Here is a 27388-nt window from a genome sequence, read left to right on the forward strand (position 1 = left end):
CAATAAACAAACGTATATTCTCTGTATGAATGTTGTAGAAACGTACGTAAAAGCACAGATCACAAGACACGGAAACTCTAGTGTTTATTTTTATTTTGCACTTACAAAAATGTCAGGTAATAAAAAGTAGTTGATATACACCATAAAAAGATTTAAAAAAACATTGTGTTCACCACCAAAACAAAATAACACAAATAAAAATAAAGGAATTACAATATATATATATAAATTTTAAAGAATAAAGGCACGTGTTGCTCCCTTTGAGACCTTTACTGTTTTTAACTTGTTCATCAATGTGGTTGATATTTTTGATTGGTTTGACACTCATTTGTGTGTATGTATCTACAGTGGCACAGCTGCAAGCACACAGACACACAAATACATTACAAGCAGACAGAAAATCACATGTTCAAGTCATTTATCTGACACACACACACACACACACTGCTCTCTTCACTGAGTAGAAAAGGAATCCCTTTTAAAACTTTTTACAGTAATAAAAAAAAGAGATTGTATCAAGTTTAACATATTCTAAATACAATAAAAGGAAAAAAGAGGCCAGAGAAAGTCACTATTAGGCACATTTTTTTTCATATACATAGATATGTACATTTCAAAAGTGTATGCTTCCTAACAACGCAGATAAATCACATTTTAACAGTGTATTGTTGGATATGGATTGTTTGTTTCTGGGTGTCCAACCTGAAAGATGCATTCATCATATTTTAAGTGATTTCTAAAGAGGAGACACAATCTGCCACAAAACAATCTTGCGACAAATAAATCAAAATTATTTAAATATGGCACTAAATGAGCAACTCGTCTTGGATTTCTTATGTTCTGGAATGTCTAACAAGTCAGTGTTTATAAGCAAATGACAGTGACAGTTTGGAAGCTAAAACATGTGTAATACACTGCTGGCTGAAACGTGTTTCACACACAAATACAAAATATGTTAGGGAAAATATAAGAGCACGTGCGAGTGTGATGGTAGAAACCTGTAATGCTTTAAGTAAAAGCCATACCCAAATCAAAATACAAACACCACCAATACGTTTAAATATCGGTGTTCAACAATTGCACGTGTAGATGACATGAAGACAGAAACGTTGGCATAATGAATTACCCAGCTTTCTCAGAATGTCTCTCCCTAAATACACTCAACGCTTATTGCTGTTTGGAGAGAATGTTGGAGCACCTCTATCTGCTACATGCTGCTGATTTCAATTCTATTTTTTTTTGTGTGTGTTTCTTTGTTTCAAATTCTTGAAAAATAAAAAATAAGAATCATAATAATTGTGATGATATAAAGCAATAACTTTAATATGGTCTTGTTGAGAGCTACTCACAAGTATTAGTGAAGAAAGGTGAATTCCATTGTTGTTGGAGACGTCGCTTTTGCAACAAGTAAATGAACCATCTTCTTTTGTCTTTTATCTCATTTTGAATATTACTTCAGCAGCAAGAAAGACAATCACAAGAGACGTTTAAAAAGTAAAGGCGTACTTGTGATTGGAATGTAATAATCAGTGCAAATGTGTAAAATAATACATTTCTCAGCTTTGGGTCATGTGTATTGACTTCCGTGAATATAATGAGTGGATGTTGCTTCATCAACTTTAACTCCATGTGCACGCTTGATGCATCTCAGCTGCAAAACTCATCACTGCTCGACATTGTTCTCTTCATCTTTCTCAGTGTTTCTCCTTCCCTCGCTCCTTCTTCCTCCCCGAGGTTAAGTTTGTTCCCCAGGCTGGGCTAACAGGAAGTGAGCACAATGTGTCGCCTCGTGAGAGAGATAACGCGGACAGGAAGAGGCGGGTACAACCCCCCAGATGGACAGGAAGCTGAGTCCACTGTTTGGTTTAGTTGATTAAAGGACGGAGAAGAACGGCGTGAGGGAGAGTTGGTGAGGCAAACAAGGAGGAGGATGGAGTGAGGTGGACGGATCAGGCAGCTCCAAGTACATGTATGTGCGAACACAACAGGAAAGCATCGAGAGGGCTTCCAGTTATTGTGTTCGCCGCTTATCAGATGGCATTCCAAGCAGGCCGGAGTTTTAAGGAAAAAAGTTAAAGTCCAAGCAAAACAGAATAAACAGGAGCATAAATAAGATAAATGCTCTAAACTGAAATGAATCGCATTGAAAAAAACAAGCAAAAATACTGTTCAAAGACATGACGTGTCAGCAGAGTGGCAAGAATATATTTTTGCATAAACGTCAAGATGATTATCTAAATACGCAGCATTTTTACAATGACACATTTTTTCTGATTTTGAAGTTGGCACAATAATAATAACTGTGTGACAACTGAAGCCATCGTGTATTTTCATTTATACCGTAAGCTAAAATGTCTCTTAGTCACTAATTAAGCGTTCTACAGGCCTCCTCCCAAAGGTCCAGGAATCAAACAGACAGTTTGTGGTTGATCCTGATGACATACAACAGAACCACACGCAGCCTTTATGAAATGTTAAATACTCCCATGGAATCACAAATGACTTAAATGAAGGATCCTTGTCAGTGATACCAAATGAAAGACTTGAAATAATTATTTAGTCAATTGTCAGTCACTAAAAATGATCAAATGTCAACTGTGCATCGAATCATACAAAAACAACGGATTTACAATGGTGACTTCAATATGGCTTATCTTTAAATAACATTATTCCTCTTATCAGATTGTCATCTTGTTCCTACAGCGAGCATCTATATTTTGAGACAGTTCACTCTTTTAGAAGATGAACCGTTCTCAGCTTAGGCTGATCAGCTTCTTTTTTTTTTTGTTACTAGAGACTTTATGACTTGGCAGTAGCCAAAAAGGATGAGAGGTTAAAGTTATTCGAGCCACCTCAGAGCCATCGCTGCTGCCCAACTAGGTGCCTTTGCCACTTGGTGCTTCCTGTGTTGTCTGAATGACTTTTGTTCTAGCACGCCTCTGAGGATTAGGCTTTCATCTCAACAATAACTGTGATGATGAGTCCTGTCAAATCAAGCCTGGGAACACGCTGTAATTCTGTCTCAGCAGCAGCAGCCAGCAGCAGCACGGCCATTTCCTTTCGTGTCTGTGTGTCTATCCATTGTTCTCTTCTTTGAGCAGAAAACGATTGGGAAAAAGAAACACGACGACTCACACAGAAAATGACTCCTCATTCATATCAGACGGCCGCTTTTTAAAGGTTTCTACACTGGAAAAAAAAACTGTGACAATGCTGAGTTGTTATTAACTATTGAAGTATGTCTCTTGACATGTTAATATCATATATGTATGTATATATATATATATATATATATATATATACATATATATGTGTGTGTGTATAAAATAACCTGGTACACAAGATGATTATTTTTACCGTTATCAAAAAGACAAAAATGACACCTCGCTGTGATCAAACACGTCAAAGTATAAAATGCAGCTCAAACAATAAAAAACCTCAAGTGACGATATTTACAGATCAAATGCTCAACATGAGATCAAAAATAAAAAAATCACCTTGTGTTTCTGGCTTTTTCTTTTTTCTAAAATATGTATAAAAAAAACATAACAGAGAGAAAGTAAAGTTCAGAGAGATTACAGGCAATAAACTGCTTTAACGTGCACCATTTTGCATCCCCAGTACGATGGAAATTAACAAATTAAAAACTTGAATTCATGTCAGAATCCGGATTTGATGTGCTCTTATCTATATGTCTTGTCCAAAGGGTGATAGGTCGAATGACTTTTCTGAATAAACATTTCTTTCTTTTATTGTTTTTCCCCACTGAGAGATGTGTAACATTGGTACATGCACTCTATATGCAGCTGAATTTAAGTGCATGGAGGATAATCCACACTCAGCTCTGATTGGCTGTGATGGAAGAAAAACACATCTACGCTGCAAGGATCTCACACTGTCAGAAATAATAAATCCTCTTGAAACACTGCGGAGCACTTAGTTGTCACTTTCTGTGATGGTATGATGTGTTGATATAACTTTTTTTTCTTTTTTAAATCACTGCAACGTCTTCTTGGTGGAGGCAAAGGGCAACATGTCACTGCAAAAGAAAAAAGGGAGATTTCCAGACACTCTCAACAGACTGCTTGAGTCAATAAACCTTCTGGTTACTTAGCATAGCAAAAGTTAGTTGATGTTACAGTAGAAATGAGAGTGCCCTGATTCTGTTTTCAGAAACTGGAAAAGTCTTCAGAGAACATGGATGTCTGCACACACCAAGGCTCCTTATCCAGAAACAAAATGGAGAGCATGAAACCAGTGTGCTTCCTGCATTTCTCTGTGTTCTTATGGCTGTTTTGCACATGTGTGTGTTTTGGCATCATGCATGCATGTTGGCAGATGTTGTCCATCAGTACTGGTGGTAATAGTCGGGTCCGTCCACTCCGTACAGCTCGGCCAGGGTCCTGAATCTTGGTCCCCAATCATTCAGGAAGTCATAATCCAAGTTTGAACCAGTGGACGAACTCTCCAGGGAGCTGAGGCTTCCGGCTAAAGACTCAGGTCCCTCATAGCCGTAGATGTGGAGGGTGTCATAAGGGATGCCGTCTCTGTCGTGGTCTGCTTCGTCTTTCTTCACCTCTATCATCACGGCCATGTCACCCTTACATGCAGTGGGATGAGTGGGCTTCTGCACCATGGCATATAAAGAGGGGTGGGGGTGACGGTCCGGGTGGCGGAGCAGGGAGCCGTCATTGCAAGCTGAGCTGAGGATTGAGACGTCATACCTAAAAAAACAGAAGAAGAATAAACATTAATGTGATATTTTTTTTAATGGTCTCCTCATTTTAGAGTTCTGGATTATTTGTTTTAATATGTCAATCCCAGTTGACATAGGGCGAAAGGCATGATACATCCTGGACAGTCCATCACAGGGCAACAGACAAACAAGCATTCATTCTCACACCTAGGGTCAATTTCGCGTGTCCAATTTGCCTAATCCCCAAATCTGCATTTTTTTGGACTGTGGGAGGAAACTGGAGAACCCAGAGAACCCCCCCACACACACACACACAGGGAGAACATGCATCTATAATCAGTTACATTTTGGAAGATGAACTAGTGGTGGAAAAGTGCTCAAATGTCTTGTCCCTGTCCAATAAATTTGTAGAAAAAAACTTTTGAAATGAAATTTTAAATGAAACAGAGATGATAAACAACAACGGTGCAAGATTTTAGAAGATTTCAATGTCACTAGAAATGAATTTGTAGCTGCAATTTGATGTTGTTCCCCAGTTAAGTCATCGGCATATCCTTTTGAAAGCATACGATGCGGTTAATATGCATAGTATATCGGATTATAAATGGTTTTGATGCCGTTTAAAAATAGAGAGATTCAGATCAGGCTAAACTTTAATGATCTGTTGGTAAACTGGGTCAGCAGACTGAAGGATGCAGAGCAGATGATAAATATTGCAGATGGGGAAAAATCAGTGCAGTGCGACTTCTGTAAGGATAAAATGTACCATATCAAAACACATTAAAATAGACACATTTGCATTATTAAAACTGTATGCATCAAATATTGGGGACTAACGTACCCATTGGTGTCCATCTCTCCTCCTCCCTCCTCATCGTATGTGACCAGCTGCTCGTGGATATCCCCGCTGTTCTTAATGTTAGCCAGGGAGTCCTTCTGGTAGCGTTTCCTTATCACAAACAGGATCACTATGACTGTAAAATACAACATGGATGCACATTTAGTGTTTATCCTCTTCTTCGGCATCAGACACAGGGTGATATGGTGTACACAAAACACGCAGATTGAAAACGGATGCTCACTGGCAGCCAGTGCAGCTAATTAAAAACCCAGAGGAAAAGATAAAAGTTGCAGTTTTAAGTAGTCGTGAAGTCTGACCCTGCAACACACTAAAGATGTGAGAAGGTATTCTAGGAAACTCAGGAAGAAGAAGATGAAGAAACATATATTTATGTATTCATGTCGTATATAAAAGATGTAAAACATAAAACACACTCTGTAGCATGCTTCATCAGAAGGAATTCAAACTAACTGATAAAAAAATGAGGGCACCCCCAGAAGAACACCAAAACAGACCAACACTTTAAAAACATGAGAGAAAATTAGGCCAGAAAAAGCAGAACAGAACGAGGATGAGGAGGAAATGAGTGCAGTGAGTGGCGCACTAACAAGAAACTAGATAACAGAGCAAGAAATGGGGAGAAAATGAGGGGTTTAAGGTGTAGGAGACGTTCGCCCCGAGCATCAAAACCACAAATGAATCTGCTCAACAACACGTCGACTCTGCACAAAGAGAGTAACAGGAGGGGAACACAAGAAACAGGAGGATAGATTCAGTAAATAATGGAGGGGGCAGAGGAAATGGGTATGAGGAAACAAGGTGGAGGGGACTGAGTAGGAGAGGGAAAGAGGGTTGGACCTGGCAGCTGATGAAGAAAGAAAACATGAACGAGGAGTGGAGAAAAACAAAGGAAAGGAAAGGGAGTTTGCGTAAGTATTAAAAAAAATTAATTAGAAAATATCAATTCAAATGAAAACCAGCTGCAGGAATAATGAGTTATGTTCATCCAAAAGTGAAGGAACACAACACTGTGACAAAAGCAGCATGAAGGTTCACAGAGGAAGTCGCGAGACGCTTGTTCTCGTCTAACAAACACTTTACTTTGGCGTCAACCTCAAAACATGCAGAAACTGTTATTTTCATTAATAAACCTATAATAAATCCCTCATTATGGTGACATCAGAGCAGACCACTGAAGTTCACATTTTAAAAATAACAGCACATGTAGAAAAATAATCCGGGCAACACCTCGATTTGGTTTAGTGCTATATCACATGTGCACATAACGCCCATGAGTTATTCATTGATGACATCATTAGTGCAGTAAAGGGGGGAACAAAGCATGATGACTGCATGCTGTTAAACATGTTTAATATAATCCTAGTGGTAATAATGTATAGCCCGAGTACAACCAGAAATAAAGAGGGTGATAAAATAAAGAATTACACCTCGTGATGATATTAAAATGGGGTTCAAAGTGTCATTTTGAAATGTATTTATTCTGTTTAAGCTTAGTGGATATAAAAGTGGGTTTGAGGCACTCAAGTGTTTCTGCTCGTGTTTTGCTTTTGAGCGACAGAGCGAAGGAATGAGGCCAAGACAATAGAAAGGAAGCCACTAAATAAAAAAACAACAAAAAAAAACAAAAGCCAGAAACATTTAAGGAAAGCAAATGACTGACTGACTGAAGGTCAAGTGGAAGACAAAGAAGAAATGAGAGCTGGGGAAATCTAAAAGCGCGACGGATGAGGAGAATAGGAAAAGACAGAGCATACAGTTGACATTAAAATAATCCTGGAGCTTCGGTCCCATAATGAACCTATGTCTCTCTCGGCGGATGGGCAGCATTAGCCATGCCTTTTAGTTGAGTGCGAGTGGGACTAATTTAAGTTTACACTGGAAACTAACAGATTAATCTTTTACAACACATGCTCTGCAGTTTAATAAGCTTTGGAGATATCAGACTTAGAGGAGCAAGAAAGGGGAGAGAGAAAAAAGTTCATAGTCCCTTTCTTTGAAGAAAAATGAGTGAGAAAAATGTCTTTTGGTGTGTCAAACCCGACTTCTGGTGAGAAAATGCATCTGTGAATGGGAAGCACGGTAAATTGCTTTGGGCCCTGGCAGATAATGACAAGTGCATTAAATAGTTAATCTGGCCTGTGTTTGATAAGGAGAAAGAGAGACAGAAAGGGGAAGAGAGGGAGGTAGAACGAGAGAGACAGAGACACCCAGAGGGAAAGAGAAAGAGGAAGCGAGAGATGAAGGAGAGAACTGAGGGAAGAAGCAGCGATAGTGAAGGAGTGTATTAATAGTTAATAGGTTGAGTGTTTGGTGGTGTTTGATAAGCAGACGGCACCTAAAGAGCTGATAAACTCTCCTCATTACCACTCCTATTCTTCTGCCACTTTTCCCACAATTCTCTGTCTTCTTTAACCTCTTTCTGTCTCGCTCTGTCACTCAGTCTCCTTCCACCTCACTTCTCTGTCTCACTCGCCTCTCGTTTGTTTTTATCCGTCTGTCACCCCACCTCCCTTTATCTTAAAGTTGTGTCCCTTTGCTTCCTTTGCACTTTTCATCACTCTCACTTAGCCAACTATCTCCAGTGTGCTTCTCATGCAACATGACAAGTGTCTCTTTTCCCGCAGAAACAAAAAAAAAGGAGCAGGGGCGAAGGTATCAAAGAGAATATTGAGCGCACATCCACAGGCATTATTTCCACATCCGCCGCTGCATTATTCATAAAACCAACAACACCAGGAGCAGAAAAGTTCCACACAAAACTCAAATCCTATCTATGGCAAAGCAGGGCAAGAGGATCTGTGTACATATCACAATTTAGTCAGTGTGGCACAGCCGTTTACATCTATCTTTGATGTCTTCTTCATGAATTCCCTACAGAGAGAAACGTAAAGTCGTTTAGTAACTGAGGAAAAAGTTCCAACAACGGATATTAATTGTTTCTACCTATATCTACCTATAAACAAATCATCAAATCTTAAAAGACACTCACACACAAGTGAGGAGATTTTTTGACAGGATGTGATCCTGGAAACACATCTAGTATTCCACGCCTTTAACACAGTCAGACCCAGAAACAATGATTTAAAAAAATAAATGATGCAGTGCAGATTGATATATGAGCCTTGTCTCAATCCAGGGACATTGTCCACCCGTTAGATCCTGCCTGGGTATGGAAGGACACATTTGTTGGCTCCATCTGAAGGCGTCAAAATCTGGCACTGACAATACCCACAAATCAACGAGACAACCGAGTCCTGTTTGAAGACTCGGTCGCGTTATGCAACTTTAAGCTGCTATCTTTAATCCAAATTTAGGATGTCTGGTATCTTCTTCTTTGTAGCTTTTTAAATGTGCAGTTTTTGGCTCAAAACGATGCTGACTCACTTTCCACCGCCTGCTATCTCGATATAACATATTTCGTGTATGAAATAGCCGTCTGAAACGCATACAAACACTGACGCAATGCATTTAACGTTTGGGGATTTTTGCTGTTGTTAAATTGTGCCGTTGTTTACTTTTCATGACAGAAACACTCACTCTCACTCATTGTCAACCGCTTTATCCTCCACATGGAAATGATCCGACTTGAAGCCAATCCCAGCTGACATAGGGCAAAAGGCTGGGTTCACCACACACACACACACACACACACAGACACACACACACACAGACAAACAACAATTCACTCTCACGTTCACACCTACAGTCACTTAGTGTCTAATTAACCTCCGTGGGAGGAAACTGCAGTACGCGAAGAGAACCCACGCACACGGGAGAACATGCAAACTTCACACAGGATTCCCGGGGATTTGATCCGGTGACCTTTTTTGCTGCGAGGCAACAGCGTTAGTCACTACGTTATGAGAATTGCTTCCAAAAAATCAGGAGCTTTTGAAATAAGCGACCAAAAAAATGAATAAAAATAAAAAAAGAGCGTAAGAAGTGATTGTAATTTGAACTTACCCAGTATGGTCAGTATGCAGAGCAGGATGGCGATCAGGGCTTGGACACTCATTGACATCCTCTGAGCACTGGCTTTGCACTGTGTGGGAATTCTCCTGGCATCACAGCGGCACGACTACATCACATAGACCAAACAATCGATTAATTACTCAATGAAACACTGGCGGAATTGATTAGTCAAGCTGTGTCTTTTAACAATTTGACCGATTTTGAAATCCAACCATGAAATTGGTTTAATATGTCTGTGGTAAAATAATCCCACAACACTTTATTGCACACACACACACACACACACAGACCTTGATTGCCAGTGTGGTGATGCTCGTCTGGACGGGTTGTCCTCCATCACTGACACGCACATACACAGTGTAATCCTTGGGGTCGTCCAGGCTGAACGGGCCGTCCTTCACCATAATGTCTGCTGTGTTATCTGTACAAGGAATACAAATACATAACCCTCATGACAAGTGCGACACAAATTTACATCCCCTCTTGAAAGAAATCAGTCTCATTTTATGACTCATCACCTGGATTTACTCAAGTGTATTGTTGAATGTTCACCTGCTCAGTCTGTGGTCTATTTATAACGCACCGTGTTCAACAGATAAAACAAGATATGGGCTGTGACAGCAAGAAGAGAGTCATTACTTATGATTATCTGTCAGTCTGCTGCATTTAGGATTTGAATCATTAAGGATTATAGATACAGACAACAGTTTAAATCCAGCAACAGTGGATCAAAGACAGAGAAATGAAACATGAGGAGCAGCCCAGGGTCTCTTATGCAGTCCAACAATGTCCTCTAAATTAAAATCACTGGCAGGAAGGAGTTTCTTATGGAGACGGTGGGCGGAGCCTCTGTCCACAATATCCCACTGCTGGTGGAATTTTGGAGAACACAATGGCAGGAAAGACCCCACTGATCACTCAAACCTACTTAGACCTTGTGAAGGCCTCAGACAAAGAAACAGTATGACGGCGGTTTAAGTTCAAATAATAACACAACCTGAACTTACCGGATCTTCACTGCAAATGTCAAGGTTTTTTTTTTGTTTTTTTCTATGAAATGAGGGTTATTTTTATTTTATCCACCCCGAGACTCTTGGTATATCCACCATTCACACTGTAGTGTTCAGCTTTAAGCCTGAAATAGTCCTTGTCATTCAACACTTCCAAGGCTCGACACAAGTTAAAAAACATTGGGCAACTTTTTCAATTCATGCTTTGCTGAAAGAGTTGTCCCCTCAGTTCTGACATTGTGCCCTTATGTAAGGGTCAATTCAACCAAATACTCGTCTAAAAGAAATATTTCTTTCAGTTTGAGCGGATAAATAATGAAAGCTGATTCTGTCCTTCACTCATCTCTTCCATGTTCTCTGTCTTGTTTCAATTTCAATCGCTCCTTTATTTGTCTTTATGTGAGTGTCCTCCTCCCCAGATTTCCTTTGTTCCTTCCATCCCTCTCTCCTCCCACTTCTCATTAACGCCTCTCTCTCTTTGTCTTTGGTTTGTCTCGTCTTCCTCTCACTTGCTTTCATGTAGCTGTCCGACCTGAACACCAAGATCTGTCACTTCAGTGTGAAAGCTACACTGACTGTGTGTGTGTGTGTGTAGAGATGATACATAATTTAAAAACCTTCACTTTGCAGCTCGTGTTGCACCAGCGTGTGTGTGAGGAGTGTTTGAGTTAAGTGGTGTGAGGTGTTGTCAGATGATTTTTGGAGGCCACACTCCTGAAACACAGGGGAGAACAGGTCCCCCCCCCATCTTTTACGCCCTCACCTTCCCCCCCATCCTTCCTACTTCACTTTCTTCTTCTCATGGTTTGTTCTCAAGCGTCCTCTTTTCCTTCTTCCTGCCTGATGTTCTGAAGTCATCGTTACTCCTCATTTCCTTCTGCATTCGTTGTCTTCCTCTCTCATTTTCTTCACATTTGTCATTTCCTGTCATATTTTCTCTTTATTGTCAGCTTTTCTTGTCCTCCATCGTCTTTAATTATTCTCCTCTGTTCCCTTGGTTGACCTCATCTCTTCATCTTGGTCCTTAATTGTTACTTCAGTTTTCTTTTTCTTTGTTTAAAATGTAATCTATAATCTATTCTATACTCTGCTGCCGCTCCTCATAACTTAACTTTGGTATTACCCATCCCCCTTAATCCTAATCTGTTCATCTTGGCAGCTTTCATCTTTTCTCCCACTTCACTCTCTCTCACCCATCTTTCCTTTTGCTCTCCACCTCCATCCCCTCCATCTACCATTCCTCTTCTCCATCTGCTCCACATGTCAACCCCTCCAGGCACGAGCAGGATGGAAATGGATGAGGCAAGTTCACGTCTTTTCCCCTTCTGTTTATCTTCCTTTCAGTATGTTTCATATTTCACTTAAATTAAATAGTAACCCTTCACTTAAATCTTTCATCTCACTACCTAAAGCTTTAGATTCAGACTTTTAATATTTGACTGTAACAGTTGGTAACACGTTCCCTCAGGCTTTCAGGGTACGCGATGATCAAAAATGATGAAAAGTTGTTTCACTTGGGCCGTTTTGTGTCCTAAACGGGAGACCTGACGTAACAGAGCACCAACCTTTGGCTAAATATCAATGTCTGGATCAAAGAGGATGTCTGTGGGGTTTCAGGCTATCATCTACATCACAGTCTGTTGATTTTAACTGACATTTGCACCAAAGTGTATAACACTAACCCTAACCCGTATTTCCATGTGACCAGAGGATGAATCTTAAAAGCGACCTATCGTCTGGTTCCATCACGAATTCCAAATTACCGATTTGAATTGAAAAAATCATGTATTCTCATCGGCAGTGGAGGCCAACCACTGTCTAATTTGCCTTTGCAACAGTTTCATAATAAAGCAAAACATGTTTTAAGTTCCTATAATGATGTAAGAAATCATAGCCTAGTATTTAGTTTCACTGCTGGGTTTGAGGATCCATGTACAGTGGTATTTGCACGACTGTGTGCCTCATGCTTGCTTGCACGAGAACTATCATGCTGTTGCATGCTCACGCTTTCATCAACACAGTCATTACCCTCTACACAGACAGCCAGACCTTTTTCAGCTGCAACTGTGCCGCTATTGGCATTAGAGGACTTTTCTTTCATGTTCTAGTCTGTTACTTGTGAACTGTTGCATGCGAGAGTGAACTGTGTGTGTGTGTAAGTTAGCATGCTGATGTATTTATAAGCAAAAATGTGTCTTGGACTTTTATGTATTAACTTATTGTACTAACACATTAGTCAAAACCTCGTTTATTTAATGAATACTATCATGCATGGTTTTCTATTTCACTTTTTCCCATTATTTTATTTTAAAAAGCACCCCACTATGTGTATGTGTGTGTGTGTGTGTGTGTGTGACATGTTTCATAGCCTCCCGTCATCCACAGAGACCACAGAGCCACTCGGTCTCATTACATTCAATATTTGCTGTTGTGCATTCTAGACAGCACTTACAGTCCCAGACAGGCTCTAAATCCCCCGCCTGCCTGAGAGAGCTGAAGCACGCTTGGAGAAGTTTAAATAATTTCAAATTTCAGCAGCAAAGCACTGTGCCTCAAAAGGAGTTTCACTTGTTGCATAGCAACAAGTACCGAGGCCAGTGCTTCCTTTGAGCACCATTTAGAGGAACTAGACAGAAAAATAAATTAAAGCTCAGTGCAAAAAATAAAGACTCACTGCCATAGTCTTTGATGGAGAAGTTGGAGCTTCCACTGTGCAGGTCGAAACTGAAGGAAGCCGGCTGGTCATCTTTATCTGTAGCTCTCAGAGTTCCTATCACCTAAGGGGAGATAAAACAAAATGATAATTATCTTACTGGATTCTCTGCTCAGTTTTTTTTTGATATCCAAAGTTCTTTCTTACCGTTTTAGAGCCATCATTCTCACAGACGAAGATCTCATCCACAACCAGTTCAGGCTTGTTGTCGTTAATGTCATCAACTATAATGTCAACTTTAACAAAGGACTCCAAACCTATAGAGAGGAGACAGCAGCGTGTGGCGATCAGTACAGTGCACTATAATGATGTCTCTTTGCTACAGGGATTTATTTAGCGCTGTGGCACTGAGTTTGCTGACAGTAGCTGCCAACATGAATTCTCAGAGTAATCCTTATATAATATGTATTTTAATCTTTCTTTAATACATTTGTGGTGTGGAATTAAACCACCCTAGTACAACAGAGAAACTTTCATTATATTCCCCATCATTTTCATTGTTTTACTTACAATACTGCAGGTCATTTCAACAGGTCACAACAGGAAAAGCACATCATTTAAAAAAAATCTAAATCTTTGATCCATTTATCTTCTTCAGTGGGCCCTTTGCACAGTAGCTATTTTGATAAGTTCTAACAGTAAGTGAGTCAGGACAGCGTAACATTCAGCCAGCATGCACCCTGAAACTGAGGGGCAAATAGCAATGATTTTCCAATGGCTGCTCATTTCACGTTGCCTCATTGTCACACTGACTCATATGATCTGAACCGACAGATTCATCTTTAACGGGATCAGTAACACCTGGTTTTCCTGCTGAAACATTTCAAAAAGGATCACGTGATTCACTTCATCTGACACAGATGTGACACTGATTAACACTAATAATGACCAAGTGTGTGCAGTGACGGGACTGTTAAAGGTTGACAGACTGACAGGATGATCATTTTTTGACACATTGAAGTAGCTTTTACATTTATTTTGCATCAATGATGTTTTCTTTGAAATGTCTTCAGATTTTGAGACTATCTTTGGTACAGAACATGTGCTATATATCGAGGACCTTGTCAAGCTCAGGGGACCATTGTGTTCCTTAAACATCATGACAAGCCATTAAAATAGATCTTTGGATTTCATTCATTGCTGCTCTAAAAATACCGAGTTTGGTTTGGAAGCTGCAAGTGAACAAAGAGACCCACTAATGTGATTTTCCTGCTTACTCTCTCCTCCCCGTGTGGGTCGACCAGGTGTTTTGGCAATGTGTTAAATCTATCCAAAAAAAAAAAAAATCCCTGTTAACTCCCGTCTCTCAGTAAAATTCAGAGAAGCGGCTCAGTGAATAACAAGGACACTGTGTTTTTTGGCTTTTCCAACTCCCTCCCAAAACACATGGTTTTGATTTTTTTGTTCCGTGTGTAAGCATCTATTGTTTGAAGGAAACAGAATTAATAAACCCATGCAATTTGTGTTTGACATACCACTTGGCTCCTCCTGTGCCTTAACTTGAAACCTGTGTGTAGCCTCCAGCTCCCTGTCCAGTGTCCTCAGGGTGGACAGCTGACCTGTTAAAGGGTTGATACCAATAGGACAGTCTTTGTCTAAAATGGAGTACCTAAATGGAGAGAGAGCAAGGAATCAACTTGAGCAACGTGAAAAAACAATATTATTGGTTATTTTAGAGAGTTTGCACAGTGTTGTACCGTATTGTCTTTTTGGCTCTGTCAGGATCTGTGGCAGTGATTACTCCTATGTTTTCCATCCGTTCTTCCATCACATTGAAAGTGTAGATGGGCTTGGAGAAGACTGGTGGCTCGTCTACGTCTAACACCTTGATGTTGACCTGCCAATTTGCATAACAGTTGAACAATAGTTGTGGCTTTTGTGCACATTTGTAATGGTAAAATTGTTTGACTAAAGCTTGGTTATTATTATTTTTTGTTGTTGTACAACTGATAATCAGCTGAATCCACAATGGTTTTCCATGTGTCTGTGGAACAATACTTAGCGTTTTCTGTATCATAATGGTAATGTCCTGTGTGAGAATTACCTGGGCTTTGGTGACAGCACTGTTCGGGTTGTCGGCAGGAAAAAGCAGGTTTTCTCGGACTTGGACAGTGAAAGTGTAGCTGTTTTTTGTTTCATAGTCCAGAGCCTGGTGAAAGAGAGAGTTGGAAACTCAGCCCACAAGTCATCCATTGAGAACTGGTGATGTGGATCATGGATAATCAATTATGACCTCTTGTCAGTGAAAAGAATTACATGATTTTGACCGTATATGAACCTCAAAGGGATTTTAAAGGGAGTTAAGTAAAAACAAAAAGGATAAAAACCACAAAGACTGGCATTCTTTCTGACGTCTTTCATTATTTTAGATGCCGCCTGGATACAATATTTCAAAAGCAGTATATTTCTGAGAGTCTCATTAACATGCACATCATATCCATGCTGTCTAGATCTGACGCAGCTATAAACACGTTACTGTCTGAAATCCTGAACTTCTATGTTCTTAACAAACTAGCATCTTAAAAATAACTCCCTCCCTCATTATATAGCATTATGTCTTTGAAGCCTGACTTTAAGGCAGATTTAAAGCCAGAAGCTCTCCACGGATTCAAATTATATTTCCCATAATAACATTGATCTTAAAGACTGTGAACACATTGCATTTGCACTTTTATGTATTCACACCCGTGTCTCTTCAATCTTCACTCATCTATTGAAGTCAGGTGTGATTATGATCAGCTGAAACAACCTGCTAAAGCTCACACCGTGAATTTAAGAGACACAGTGAAACCCCTTGTTGTGTTAAATATATTACCGTAGCAGGAGAAAACCCACAACTTTCAGCATAAATTAGAGACTTGCACAGCGCTGTCGATACACACTTTTATGTCAAGAAATATGAGGCAGCATCCGGTGCTTGTACAGTCATATTTCTGCTGGGATTATCATTTCTTTTCTGCTGTATTATATTATATATTTTGTATTACGGTTTTATCTGTGAATGGGAAACCACAGGTACATAGGAATTCTGTTAACTGGATTATTCGTGGATTCTCAGTCGCACGGGATCAAAGACATGTGTAAACAGCTCAACAAGAATAAGACCTCAACCGCGGAGTGGCCGATACTCGGCTTACTCGTGTACGTGTAAACACAGCCAGTCGAAAAGATGAGCGGTGCCGCAGAGCTGAAGGATGAGTCGAGCAGAAACAAGATTGGGCTGTGATTTCCAGACCAGCGTGACTACAAGTTATTATGGAGCTCATTTCATTATAATATATACTCCTCTCTCCCTCTCTCTCTCTCTCTGATGTCCTTAATACTTGATGTGAAGAGGACACAGCAGCAAACCTGCAATAAACCTACTAGAGTTAATACAAATGTAGAAATCTCTCCTCACCAGGAGGCTCAGGCATTTGGGCTTGAGTAAAATACCATAGTATCTTGCAGGAAACCTCTCATTTAACTAAACTTTAACTACATTTTAACCACCGACATTACCTGTTTGAGTAGGAGATTGCCGTCTTTGTTCGGACTGAGTTCAATGTTGAACATCCTGTTGTGTTCACTTGGGATAGTGAAGATGGGCTCTTTGTTCTGGATCTGATCTCTGTCCTCTAACTCCAGAGTGCCGATCTTTTCATTTAACTTGTGGTCTTCTGGAACCTGCAGCTCATACACCTCTGCAGAAAGAATCACACATCACACGCTTAAAGCTATATGAGTGATACAGATATATTAAATATTCAATAGGCATCACATTTGTTTTTTGCATTCCTTTAGCACTGAGTTCCTTACTTCGGGTGAAGGAAGCCATGTTGTCATTGGTGTCGGTGACAGTGATGGTGACAGAGGTGGTGGCCGTGCTGCCGGATGCCATTCCTCTCATGTCCTGAACCTTAACCACCAACACATACTGACTTTTAGTTTCCCGATCCAGGGTGTTTGTCTTGCAGCTGATGACACCTGCAGAAAAACAAAAGAAAGAAAGTCAGACAGATTGTTTGTTATGTGTGGTAGTCAGGTCTGACTCAAGACAAGGACAAGAATGATGAACCGACCTGTCACGCTGTCGATTTCAAAGGCAGAAACGTCTCCATATTGGGTCAAAGAATACCTGAGCTCCCCATTAGCAGTGGTTGGGTCATCGGCATCAGTTGCATTCACCTCAACTACTTTGGTTCCTAGTAAGGGATGATGATGAATGCACAGTAAATCATCTGCATCATCAATAAGACATCGTATAAAGGGTTTGGAACACATATTTGAATAGTTAATTGTGAAGTCAACCAACATGACATTAGCATGAATGTTTAACTGAATGATTCGTATATGTCTATGTCTATGTTTATGTCTTTCCATGACTTTTTCTTGTCCAAAATACATAATCTAAATGATCATAAGGTCAGACATACTGTATATCTGTACTGTAGTCAAGTATGTGAACATTGCTAAAATGATGCTATAAAACTGAAAAAAATGTGCTAAGTATTAGCCACAAAAACAACCTTGCAGAAACTTTTCAACCTGGTATGAGCCACTGATGATTTTTTCCAATGGATTCCCCCACTTACCCATTGGGGATCTCTCCATTATAGATCCATTGAATGTTTTGGAGAAGATGGGGCTGTTGTCGTTGATGTCCGTCACATGGACAACAAAGTCTCCTGCATTCTCGATCAGCTTGTCGTTGCTGTCAAACAACTTGGCAGTCAAATGGTACAAACTCTTCTCTTCTCTGTCCAGAGATCTGGTGACAAACAGGTCTCCTTTATGGTCCACTGTGAAGATGGTGTTTGCTCCTTCACCTTCTATTTCATATCTCTTCCGCTCTGCTCTTTGGCTGGACTTCAACTGTACGAGTGAAAGAAAGGAGAAGCAGATTTATCTGTCTTTTTAAGCATCTATAGTTGTTTTCTACAAATTATTTTACAGCATGAAAACAAGAGGATGGATTCTGGCTCGTTAGAGGACGTCTCTGATTGTTTTACTTTCGAGTTTCACTTACGTGTCCTATCTTGTAGGCAATGGGTGCAGGCTTTTCCTCTTCCACATAGAGATTGTTCCAGATCCACTCTCTCTTCTGCCTGAACAGGACAGGATGGGACTCTTTCTTCACAATTTCAGCAAGGCCTCGTTTCTCTGCTTCCACCATAGAAAGGTCAGAGTCTTCAGCAATGGCGAGGGAGATGGACAAGGCCATCATGACCATGAGCACCATGGTCCAAAACTGGAGCCAAGCCATCATCTCTGGCAGAGGGGAGAAGAGGAAGAGGGCGAAATGACAAGCAAGGGGAAGAGAGGGAGTGGAATAAAAGACGTGTGGATACAGAGCGGAAAATGGAGTGAGAGGAAATCAAAGAGGAGAGAGGGAGCGCAGGAAAGAAGAGAGAGATCACATTAAAACCACTTATCAGCTATGGACAGACCCCTTCACTGTGCCAGGGTGAGACTCAGAGTTAAGGCCAAGGACTTGCTGTCCCCTTACTGCAGAGCCTGAGGTCCAGCTATCATTTAGGACCAGGGCCCTTAAACCTTTTCAGCATGGGACTCAAATGAATCATTTAGCTTCTCATCATGGGGCCTGGGCTGAAAGTGTGTCACTATACTGTGGCCGTATGGGGATATATTAAACATACTTTGGGTCCATTTTAGGTCCTGACCTACTGGTGGTGTAAGAGGAAATGAGCAGAAACTGAGACAGAGAAACACATCATCATGAAGGCTACATGCCGCAAAGGGACTGTCTGACAATTTTAATTGTTGATAGGTTTTGTTTTCCCTTAAGCACAACCAGCAAACTGCAAAAAAGAAAGATGGCTTTGTGGATGATACAAGTTCATAATGTGAGTAGGATAATAAGAGAAAGATGTGTGAGCTTTGTCCTATAATCACAAACCCCCTCCTCTGTGTCTATTGAAGGCAGCTGCATTTGCACAACAAGCACCCCAACAATTCAGGGGGAAAAAAACACAACAAAGCGGATCAACTTGTAGTGTGACGCTATGCAACGTCACCTGGCAACAGACAGCACCGCAGTTGTTTAAACAAAAACACGAGCACACATTCCTGCCTGATTGCTTCATAAGACGGACAATTCCACTGTTTATCTTGAGATCAGTAAAAATGAGGACAAAATGTTTGACAAAGCATGAGCTGTTTTTCTCAGGGTTTTTTGCCTTTTCACTAAATTTGAACAATTATTTAACTGTAGCAGCAAACCCTGCTCTAGCAGATTGTTGATTTATTTTGTAGTTGCTCCTGTCAGCTCTCATCTCAGATAGCTTTACTTCCTGTCTGCCTGATTACCTGCCCCGCCCTGATTAGATGCACCTGTGTCTCATGAGCACACTCCTGTGTATTTAGTTTCTCTGCTCCTTGTGTGTTCTGTCAGTTTTGCTTCTGCCCTCATGTGTTGCATATATCTCTGCTTTTTTGTGTACAGTTGACTTCCATGTTTGTGACCAGCCCTAAAAACTTAAAAATCATTACATCATTAAAGCGGTGTGTGTAATGTAACACACAAACTATTCATAATATTTACCCTCTCAGTTCCAGCTGTGCTCAGTAAGGGAAGAATTCGAAAAAAAGTGGGACTTTTGGTGGAATACCTTTAAACTGAAACCAAACTGGCACGTTTTTATGTATGATTTGAGTTTGATTTACAAGTTGTTTCAATGTCTTGCATCAGTTTGTCCTCCCTGTAAACAAGTTTAGCACCATTTAAGCAAAAATAAAGATGTTTACAATACACAAACACCATATGACTCTGGTGAACTTGAGCTTTATGTCTGTCTGTCTGTCTCCCCCATCGTCCCCACAAGGCTCTATCTAATAAAGCAGAATTGGCAGAAAAATAATCTTCAAAACGTTTTAGTCTATATGTGCTCTGTACTCCGGCAGATATCTCAGTGCAGTCCTATGCTGTCCCAGTCGACAGATTAGTGCATCTTATTGTCTTCCAGCCATTAGCAGCAGAGAGGGAGAAAGAGAGATTATAATGAAGGGATTATACGGGCACAAATTCTTCCCTCTCTAATGGCCTAATCTCGTATTTTGCCGACCTACCCTGACCTCTTCACACAGCTCCCCACAAATCAGCTCAAACAAAGGCTCAACAGTGTTTTTTGGCCTTCAGTTCACATCCTTTTGTTTGTGTTTTGCTGTTCTCCTCATGTGTTTTCAATTTTTTAGTTGCCTTTCAGGAATTAATTAGGAATTCATTATTAATTAAGTGTCTGCTCTTCTATAGAAGGCTACATAAAAAACACACACATCAATTTTGAATGGAGAGCCCCATATCTATGTCCCTATAAACTAGTAATAATCCAAAGCAAATACACCTGAATTAAAATCTAATACCAATGCGATTTTGTTTTGCCTCATATCTCACTTGCTGCTAACCTTGTTGTTACTGTGTACTTTTATTAGTTTTAAGAAATACCGTTTAATCTACTATGTCATTACGAGTTTGCACTTAGCTACTGCACAATAATGCCCATCCATGTCTCTATGTGCAAAAGGGCCAGGAGTTTCCGTATCACCATTTAAAAATGCACATTGATGGATCGACATCATTCTTGGACAGAACTTGCATTCATTTTCAATAAAGAATTAGTTCAATAATATAAGACTCATTATGTGTGCGCTGATTTTATAGGCAGTGGCATCGTGTGCTGCCTTGACACATGCAACTGCATCACAACCAAGGTGAAATGAAATGGAAGCAAGTAACACTTTTTGAGTGATTTCAACAGCCTGGCCCTGAATCTACAACACTTAACTTCTGTGTTTTTATTGTGCCAAACACACTCAAACAAACACCTGACACTTTCACAGAGAGAGCAGTACTGGTGGCTGTGTTCAGCTTGACTGTCCCAGTATGACCTGACAGTGTGACAGTGAACCAGCATGCGCTAGACTAGGACCCAGCGTTTTCCTGCTGTGACTTGTCTTGTGTGAATAAAAGGCCTGTACCGTAACAGCTTACTCACATGTACACACTAACATCCTAGGGTCTTTTTTGCACTGACACATAAGGGTATTCTCCCAAAAACAGCATTCCCTACTTCACAGACCAACGTCTTGCCCCTCCCCTTTTATCAGCAACAGGAAGCATATACACAATGTCTTCAGAGGTCTGTTAATGAGTGTTCATCATTAGCAGGAGGAAACACCCTTCCTGGTATTCACTTCAGTTGCTGACTACATGTCTGTCTCAGTTTCTGTCCCCAACTCTCTCTCTCATCGGTCCACTTATTCTTTCTTTTCTGCCTGACTGTGTCTCTCTCTTCCTTCACTCCTTCATTTTTTCAGCTTGAATTCCAGAGCTGAACCTCTCAAGGTGAAAACCACACCTCCTTCTTTAAAAGTCTATTTCTGTCTCCTGTCTATCATGACTGTTTTTTTTTTCCCTTTTCTCACCTTCTCTTCTTCACGTCTCTTCTTTTTCCATTCCCATCACTCTCTTGAAACCTGACCTTAAAAAGAGATTTAGCACCTTATAAGAAGGTGAGAAGGACAAACACATTAATAAACATGGCTTCAACTGTCGAAATCTTGCCTTTTAAATGTTTTACTCTTCCTTTAAAGTCAGTATCAAGCAAGTGATTATGTGTAAAGGGACAGGACTCTTTGCAGATTGTCAAGAAAATAAAATCACTTTTGTTTATGCTGATAAATAGTCTTAGGATGTAGACTTGCTAATATTTCATTTCAAACAGGCACCACGCATTCAAGCCTTATACACAGTTTATAAATAAATTATCAGAGGCATCTTTCAGAGGTAGGAAGAAAAAAAAAATGACACCCAGCAATATCTGTAATTACATCTGTACATTGTCCACGGGCAGCAGAGTGAGGGAGTGTGATGGAGGAGCGGAAACAGACAGACGCAGAGATACAGTTGTCATTCTTTGGGAGGTTTTGTGACTGGCAGACAGGTCTGACCTACTTTAAATGCACCAAAGGCTAAAGCAGAGAAACAAGTCAACAAAGACTTCATAATCCTGGTAGTCGCTGAAGGGTCGGTGAAGATCCCACAACGAAAATCTGTGAAGTTTGAAAAATATGTCTCCCCTTTGGTTCAGCTGTGATTGTCTGGATATACATCATGTCCTCTGTCTTTTTCTCATCTATATGAATGACTGGACTATATAACTCATAAAAAATGTATGTATACATGACGGTCAAACAGCGACACATGCAGAACAATCCTCGACAGTGGCGCCCATGCCAAAACAATTATAGGAAATTGCACAGGGGAACAACTGCTACTTATAAGCTGACATAAAATAAAATGGTGGATTTAGCTCCATCTGGATTTCGGCAAAAGCCAAAGAATGATAGGTGTGCTGGTTGGTGATCTGTTCTTCATCCAGTCCAACACTGGTTTAAAGCAAAATCTTTCAGCTTACATCACTGTTCACTGCTGTGAAAAAGGACAGTCCCCAGACCATAATTCCTAAAGTTCTTACTGGTGAATAGTTTGCACAAAACATCAAAGTAAATCATTTATTGAGTGACTTGACATCCTATCCTTCAAGGCTATCCCAGAGGATGATCTTTGTTGATGTTGATGGTAACATGGCCTTTTCTCAGGTGCCACCTCCACCTAAAAATGGCTTCTCCTGCATAAGAACCTGCTGTATAATGGCTGTCACTACATTGCTCTAAGCATAACCAGCATACATAAATATGATGATTCTTCCCACAGAGCCATTCTGGTTTATAATTTATAATTTACCACTGTATCGTTTAAAGCTTCAAGTATAACAAACTCATGACCATGAGAGCTTACACTTCTTTATGAACACACTCACCCACTGCGAGGAACATCAGTCTTTGAATTGCAGCATTAAACCTAGCCACAGCAGGGTGTCTTTGACACAGTTTGACTTCTTTACTTTTAACTCAACTTGGCCTAAATTCATAGGTTGTTTGTTTGTGTATTTGTGGCACTGCAGGAAGTGATTCCACTGCCTCAAATCTCTGATGTTTGACAGATGCATAGTGTGGTGTGCTGTCGAGATTAAAACAGGTTTAATCAAAGAGCGGCTTCTAACAATCTGTCTGCCAGCAAGACAAGAACTGCCACTTGTCACCAACACACACACACATTTCAGTCAACCCTATTTTCTTTTACAATCATACAAATCCAAGTTTCTTGCTGATACCAGCTTGTTTTAAAGGTACAGTAGACAACACAATTTGGATATTATTAACCACATCCTGGAATGACTCCTGGTGAGGATATGTTTCTGTAATGCGAGGGCATTACAGATCAATAATACCATAGTAACCTTTCAGTATAACGTTGAGCGATCGCTTGACTTCTGCATCCCCACTACGCTCCAAATTGACCAATCACACAACAGTTCAGAGAGAAAGGGTGTTCCCATTGGCTGTTCTACTGCTGTTCATACAAGTCATTCAGAGGAAAGACTGCCAATAAAAGAAACACAATAAAAAGGTTGTCAATATCAATTCACACCCATTCACACACATCCATCTATTATTATTAGTATATGCAATTCTGTCATACAAATTCAGCTGCCAGGAGCAACCTGAGGTGACATTTTTAAGCTGATATGATAGAAACTTTTATTATAAATATTATTTTTCTATATTCTATGATTTATGTCTTTGTCACATTGTTCTGCAGCCACTGTAGCACGTTTGCCCAGGACAAATTTCCCTGTGGTGAAGGTGTAGAAAATCAACCAGGAATTGATTTGAATTGTCTTGATTGGGGACACATAGGCATATAGAGGAGCGGCAGATTGAACCCCAGGTCTGAATGTTGGTCGATGACCGGCTCTACCTCTGACCCACAGTCACCCCGCAAATTACTTTCAGAAACTGAGAAACTGCCTCGGGTCATCTGTCACAAGCGTGTGAGTCTGTCAGGGTGAGAGGAGTTCAGGGCAGAGAGCCACGTTCTGTTCCCAGAAATTGATTGTAGTTTGAAGTAAATGGAAAAAAAATGAAATTCTGTTTTCCTCAGTGGATTTGACTCAGCGCTCAAACCCAATCTATCGTCAAATATGGAGTCTCAACATAATTACATTTCTAAAGAACTCAAATCTTTGAAAATAAGTATGATGAAATGACTGTAATGGAACATTAGAGAGCACATAAGCCACCGACATAGTTTTAATAACTGTTTTTGTTAAAAAAACACATGAGGTGCTGATTAGCTCTTGTTAACAGATTGACTTTAAACTCTCAAATAGGTTTTGAAAGCCATACCATATGCATTTGGGGGTGAAGCCCAAAGACATTCAGGGTAGTCATTCAATAAATTCTCTTAAAATGATTGATGTTTCATGTTGTTGCCCCTTTTCCACCTATGGTCCCAGCTCGCCTTGATTTGCCTCGTTACAGAACGGTTTAGGTTGGTTTTCCACTACAAAATAGTATCTACTCGACACATTCATCACTGCTGTGACTTTGTTTTACACGCAACACACACAAACGAGTGATTAATTAAAAATGTTTGTTCAACACTTCCTCCATGACCGGAGCACAGACCTCCGTCTGACACTGGGCTGAAGGGGTTTGTGATGCGGCTCGCCGGTCGGGATCAGCAGTGCTGTCGCTAAATACTCCAGACTCCTCTGGCGTATTTCCCTAGTAATTGTTGGAGATTTATCCACGTTTTTAGGATTGATAAGTCTTTTTTACTCATCTACAGTTCGGCATTGTTCGGCTTGATTCTTGTGTCCGACGTCTTTTCCTGTGACGGCACTCTGACCAATCAGAAGCCAGCAGTCTGACGATGTTGCGCTGCTAGTGGAAACACAAAATAACCGTGCCGAGGCGAGTCAGCAGAAACACTCCAATAGTGTCTCCCAGTTCAACCATCCAATGGGGTGTGGGATGTGAAAAATGTTTTATACTAGACAAAATTAAAACGTATTAAAACACAAGGTGAAGTGTGCTATATTGTGTGAAATAGAGAATACAGGTTTGTCAGCTGTAATCAGCGACTTTAGCTGAGCTAACAACACCACAGCTGGACAGCCTGTCAACCACTGACATATATCTGAATGAATGAATGAATGGCTTTAATCGTATGTGTGTGTGTGTGTGTGTGTGTGTGGGAGGGTAAAGTCTCCCAGATGGCACCCAAAGGATTTTCCCTGACAGTTTCCTCTCCAGGAATTAGACCACTGGGTTTAGTTGCATCAGCGGCTTTCGACATAACAACCAAATCGAATAACCTCTGTCCCTCAGAGCCATGGATCAAGATCCACAGATAAAATCTGCCGCTGCCGAGATACAGTTCTTGAATTCACACTTGGCAAAATAACAAAGACTTCCAGGAGAACTGGCACAAATAACAGCACCACACATTAAATGAATAACCCTAAATAATGAGATCCTCTTAAAAAGCAGGTTGTGTAATTACGATCAGATTGTGACAAGAAAAATATAACTTGTAATTGTGTAACCAGGAATGTCTTCAGCTACACAATGATCACACTCAGATTTAATGTGGGTCATCAGTCACACCAACTTAACTACTAACTTACCAATAAAAAAAAAAAGAAAAAAGCTTTTAATGCTTTTCAAAAAAGGACAGGGGAAAACCTGCTGTTAATTTTGTTTCTGTCCACAGATCATCCCGTATCATCTTAATGGCCACAACTGTCTGTCTTCAGCAGTGGCAGTCCAGCCTCTGGGGGGTAACAGCGCTCAATTACAGCATTCAAATCTACACTGAGCTGTCGGACATCATTGGCATAACATATGTGAACAGTGACGGGAGCTGACAGTCTGCCCTTAAAGGGGTTATAACCATCATTTCAGGTTATTTCTGTACCTTCTCTGTGACAGTTTGACCGGTATTCATGAGCGTTTCACCCTGGAGTGACTGGGAAAGTAGCCTGGGGTGATTTTATAAATGTACTGTATTTAATTTTTTATTTTTTAATGGTTGTGAGGAGCATCGTTAGAATATTTCCTTCCAGCCAAATAAATGTATATTCCAACCCCTATTGGCTGAAAATTAAGATTCTGGATGTATATATATCTACATATAAATATATATATATATATATATATATATATATATATATATATATATATATATATATATATATACATACATACATACTTAAGCACCTACTGAGGTGTTCTATATATATATATATGTATATATATACATACTTAAGCACCTACTGAGGTGTTCTAGGCACATACAGACGACATATTATGTGCAGTCAGTATTTCTCTTAAAACATCATCAACCTAAGCTAGAATCAAAACAGAAAACTTACCGCAGAGAAAGTGAATCCAAACCAGCAGGTGATCAGAGAAGACCAAATCCCTCAAGGTGCTCCCTTGCTCGGGCAAACTGTATTTGACAGGCTGTGGTTATAAATTAGTGGCTGGTAGGTGGTCGTGAGCTCAACAGAGGGTAAAACCGCCTACTGATTCTCCTACGCCTTCTTCTTCTTCTTTTTGTCAGCTGATGTTCCCGATGAAAAAGAGAGACAGTAGCAGGTGATTTCTGTCTCTGCCTGATTTCTGTCCCCCAGGTTTTAATTCAAAATCCTTCTCTCCAGACCAGATATTAAAGTGGGTGATGATGATGACACCTCTGTCTATGACAGACTCTTGGAGAGTCAGGAAAGAATAAAAAGCAAGTAATCAAAGTGATATATCACCCTGTTCACTCTCCTTTGTGTTTATTTTTCCAAAAAAAGTCAAGAATCCAGTCACTCCAACTCTTCAGTTTTTATCCCAAAATGTTGCTGTTGGTTTTTTCCTCCCTCGGGTTCTTGGGGTTTTTCTTCAGGTAAGAGTCCAACAGTTTTCAAGTTCCTCTCTTTTCTTTTCCCCCTGTCACCTCTGATGTGATTTTCATCCACTGGCCAAAAGTGTTGAACGGCAGCTGTGGGAACACAATCGTCTCCCATACAGGTCACTGCCCACTTCCTCTTCCTGTTATTGTGATCAGTCCCCTCTGCTGGTGCTCCTGTCCTGCTTGGTAAAACACAGAGAGCGAGGTATGGAGAGGTTTAATGGAAAGACTTGGGAAAAGGAGCACATATGTCAAAACAGCTCAGAGACGCTCAGAGAGGCAGAGAAAGCAGCCGGCTCATGTTCATGAAGCAGATGGAATGAGA

General features: G+C 40.3%; 1 protein-coding gene across 1 annotated transcript; it reads right to left on the minus strand.

The window, feature by feature from the left end:
• Positions 1 to 76: 76 nt before the first annotated feature.
• Positions 77 to 27388, minus strand: cdh5 (cadherin 5). Its single transcript, XM_044045032.1, has 15 exons — positions 26537 to 27388; positions 18262 to 18503; positions 17828 to 18107; positions 17315 to 17437; positions 17052 to 17219; positions 16755 to 16936; positions 15298 to 15402; positions 14951 to 15090; positions 14729 to 14862; positions 13401 to 13510; positions 13215 to 13317; positions 9821 to 9951; positions 9522 to 9636; positions 5538 to 5670; positions 77 to 4724 (listed from the first exon to the last, which is right to left on the minus strand). The coding sequence occupies exons 2-15, from the start codon at positions 18499 to 18501 to the stop codon at positions 4349 to 4351; spliced, it is 2340 nt and encodes a 779-aa protein (XP_043900967.1). The 5' UTR covers positions 18502 to 18503; positions 26537 to 27388; the 3' UTR covers positions 77 to 4348.

The sequence above is a fragment of the Solea senegalensis genome, linkage group LG15, assembly GCF_019176455.1.
Source record: "Solea senegalensis isolate Sse05_10M linkage group LG15, IFAPA_SoseM_1, whole genome shotgun sequence".
Taxonomy (NCBI): Eukaryota; Metazoa; Chordata; class Actinopteri; order Pleuronectiformes; family Soleidae; genus Solea; species Solea senegalensis.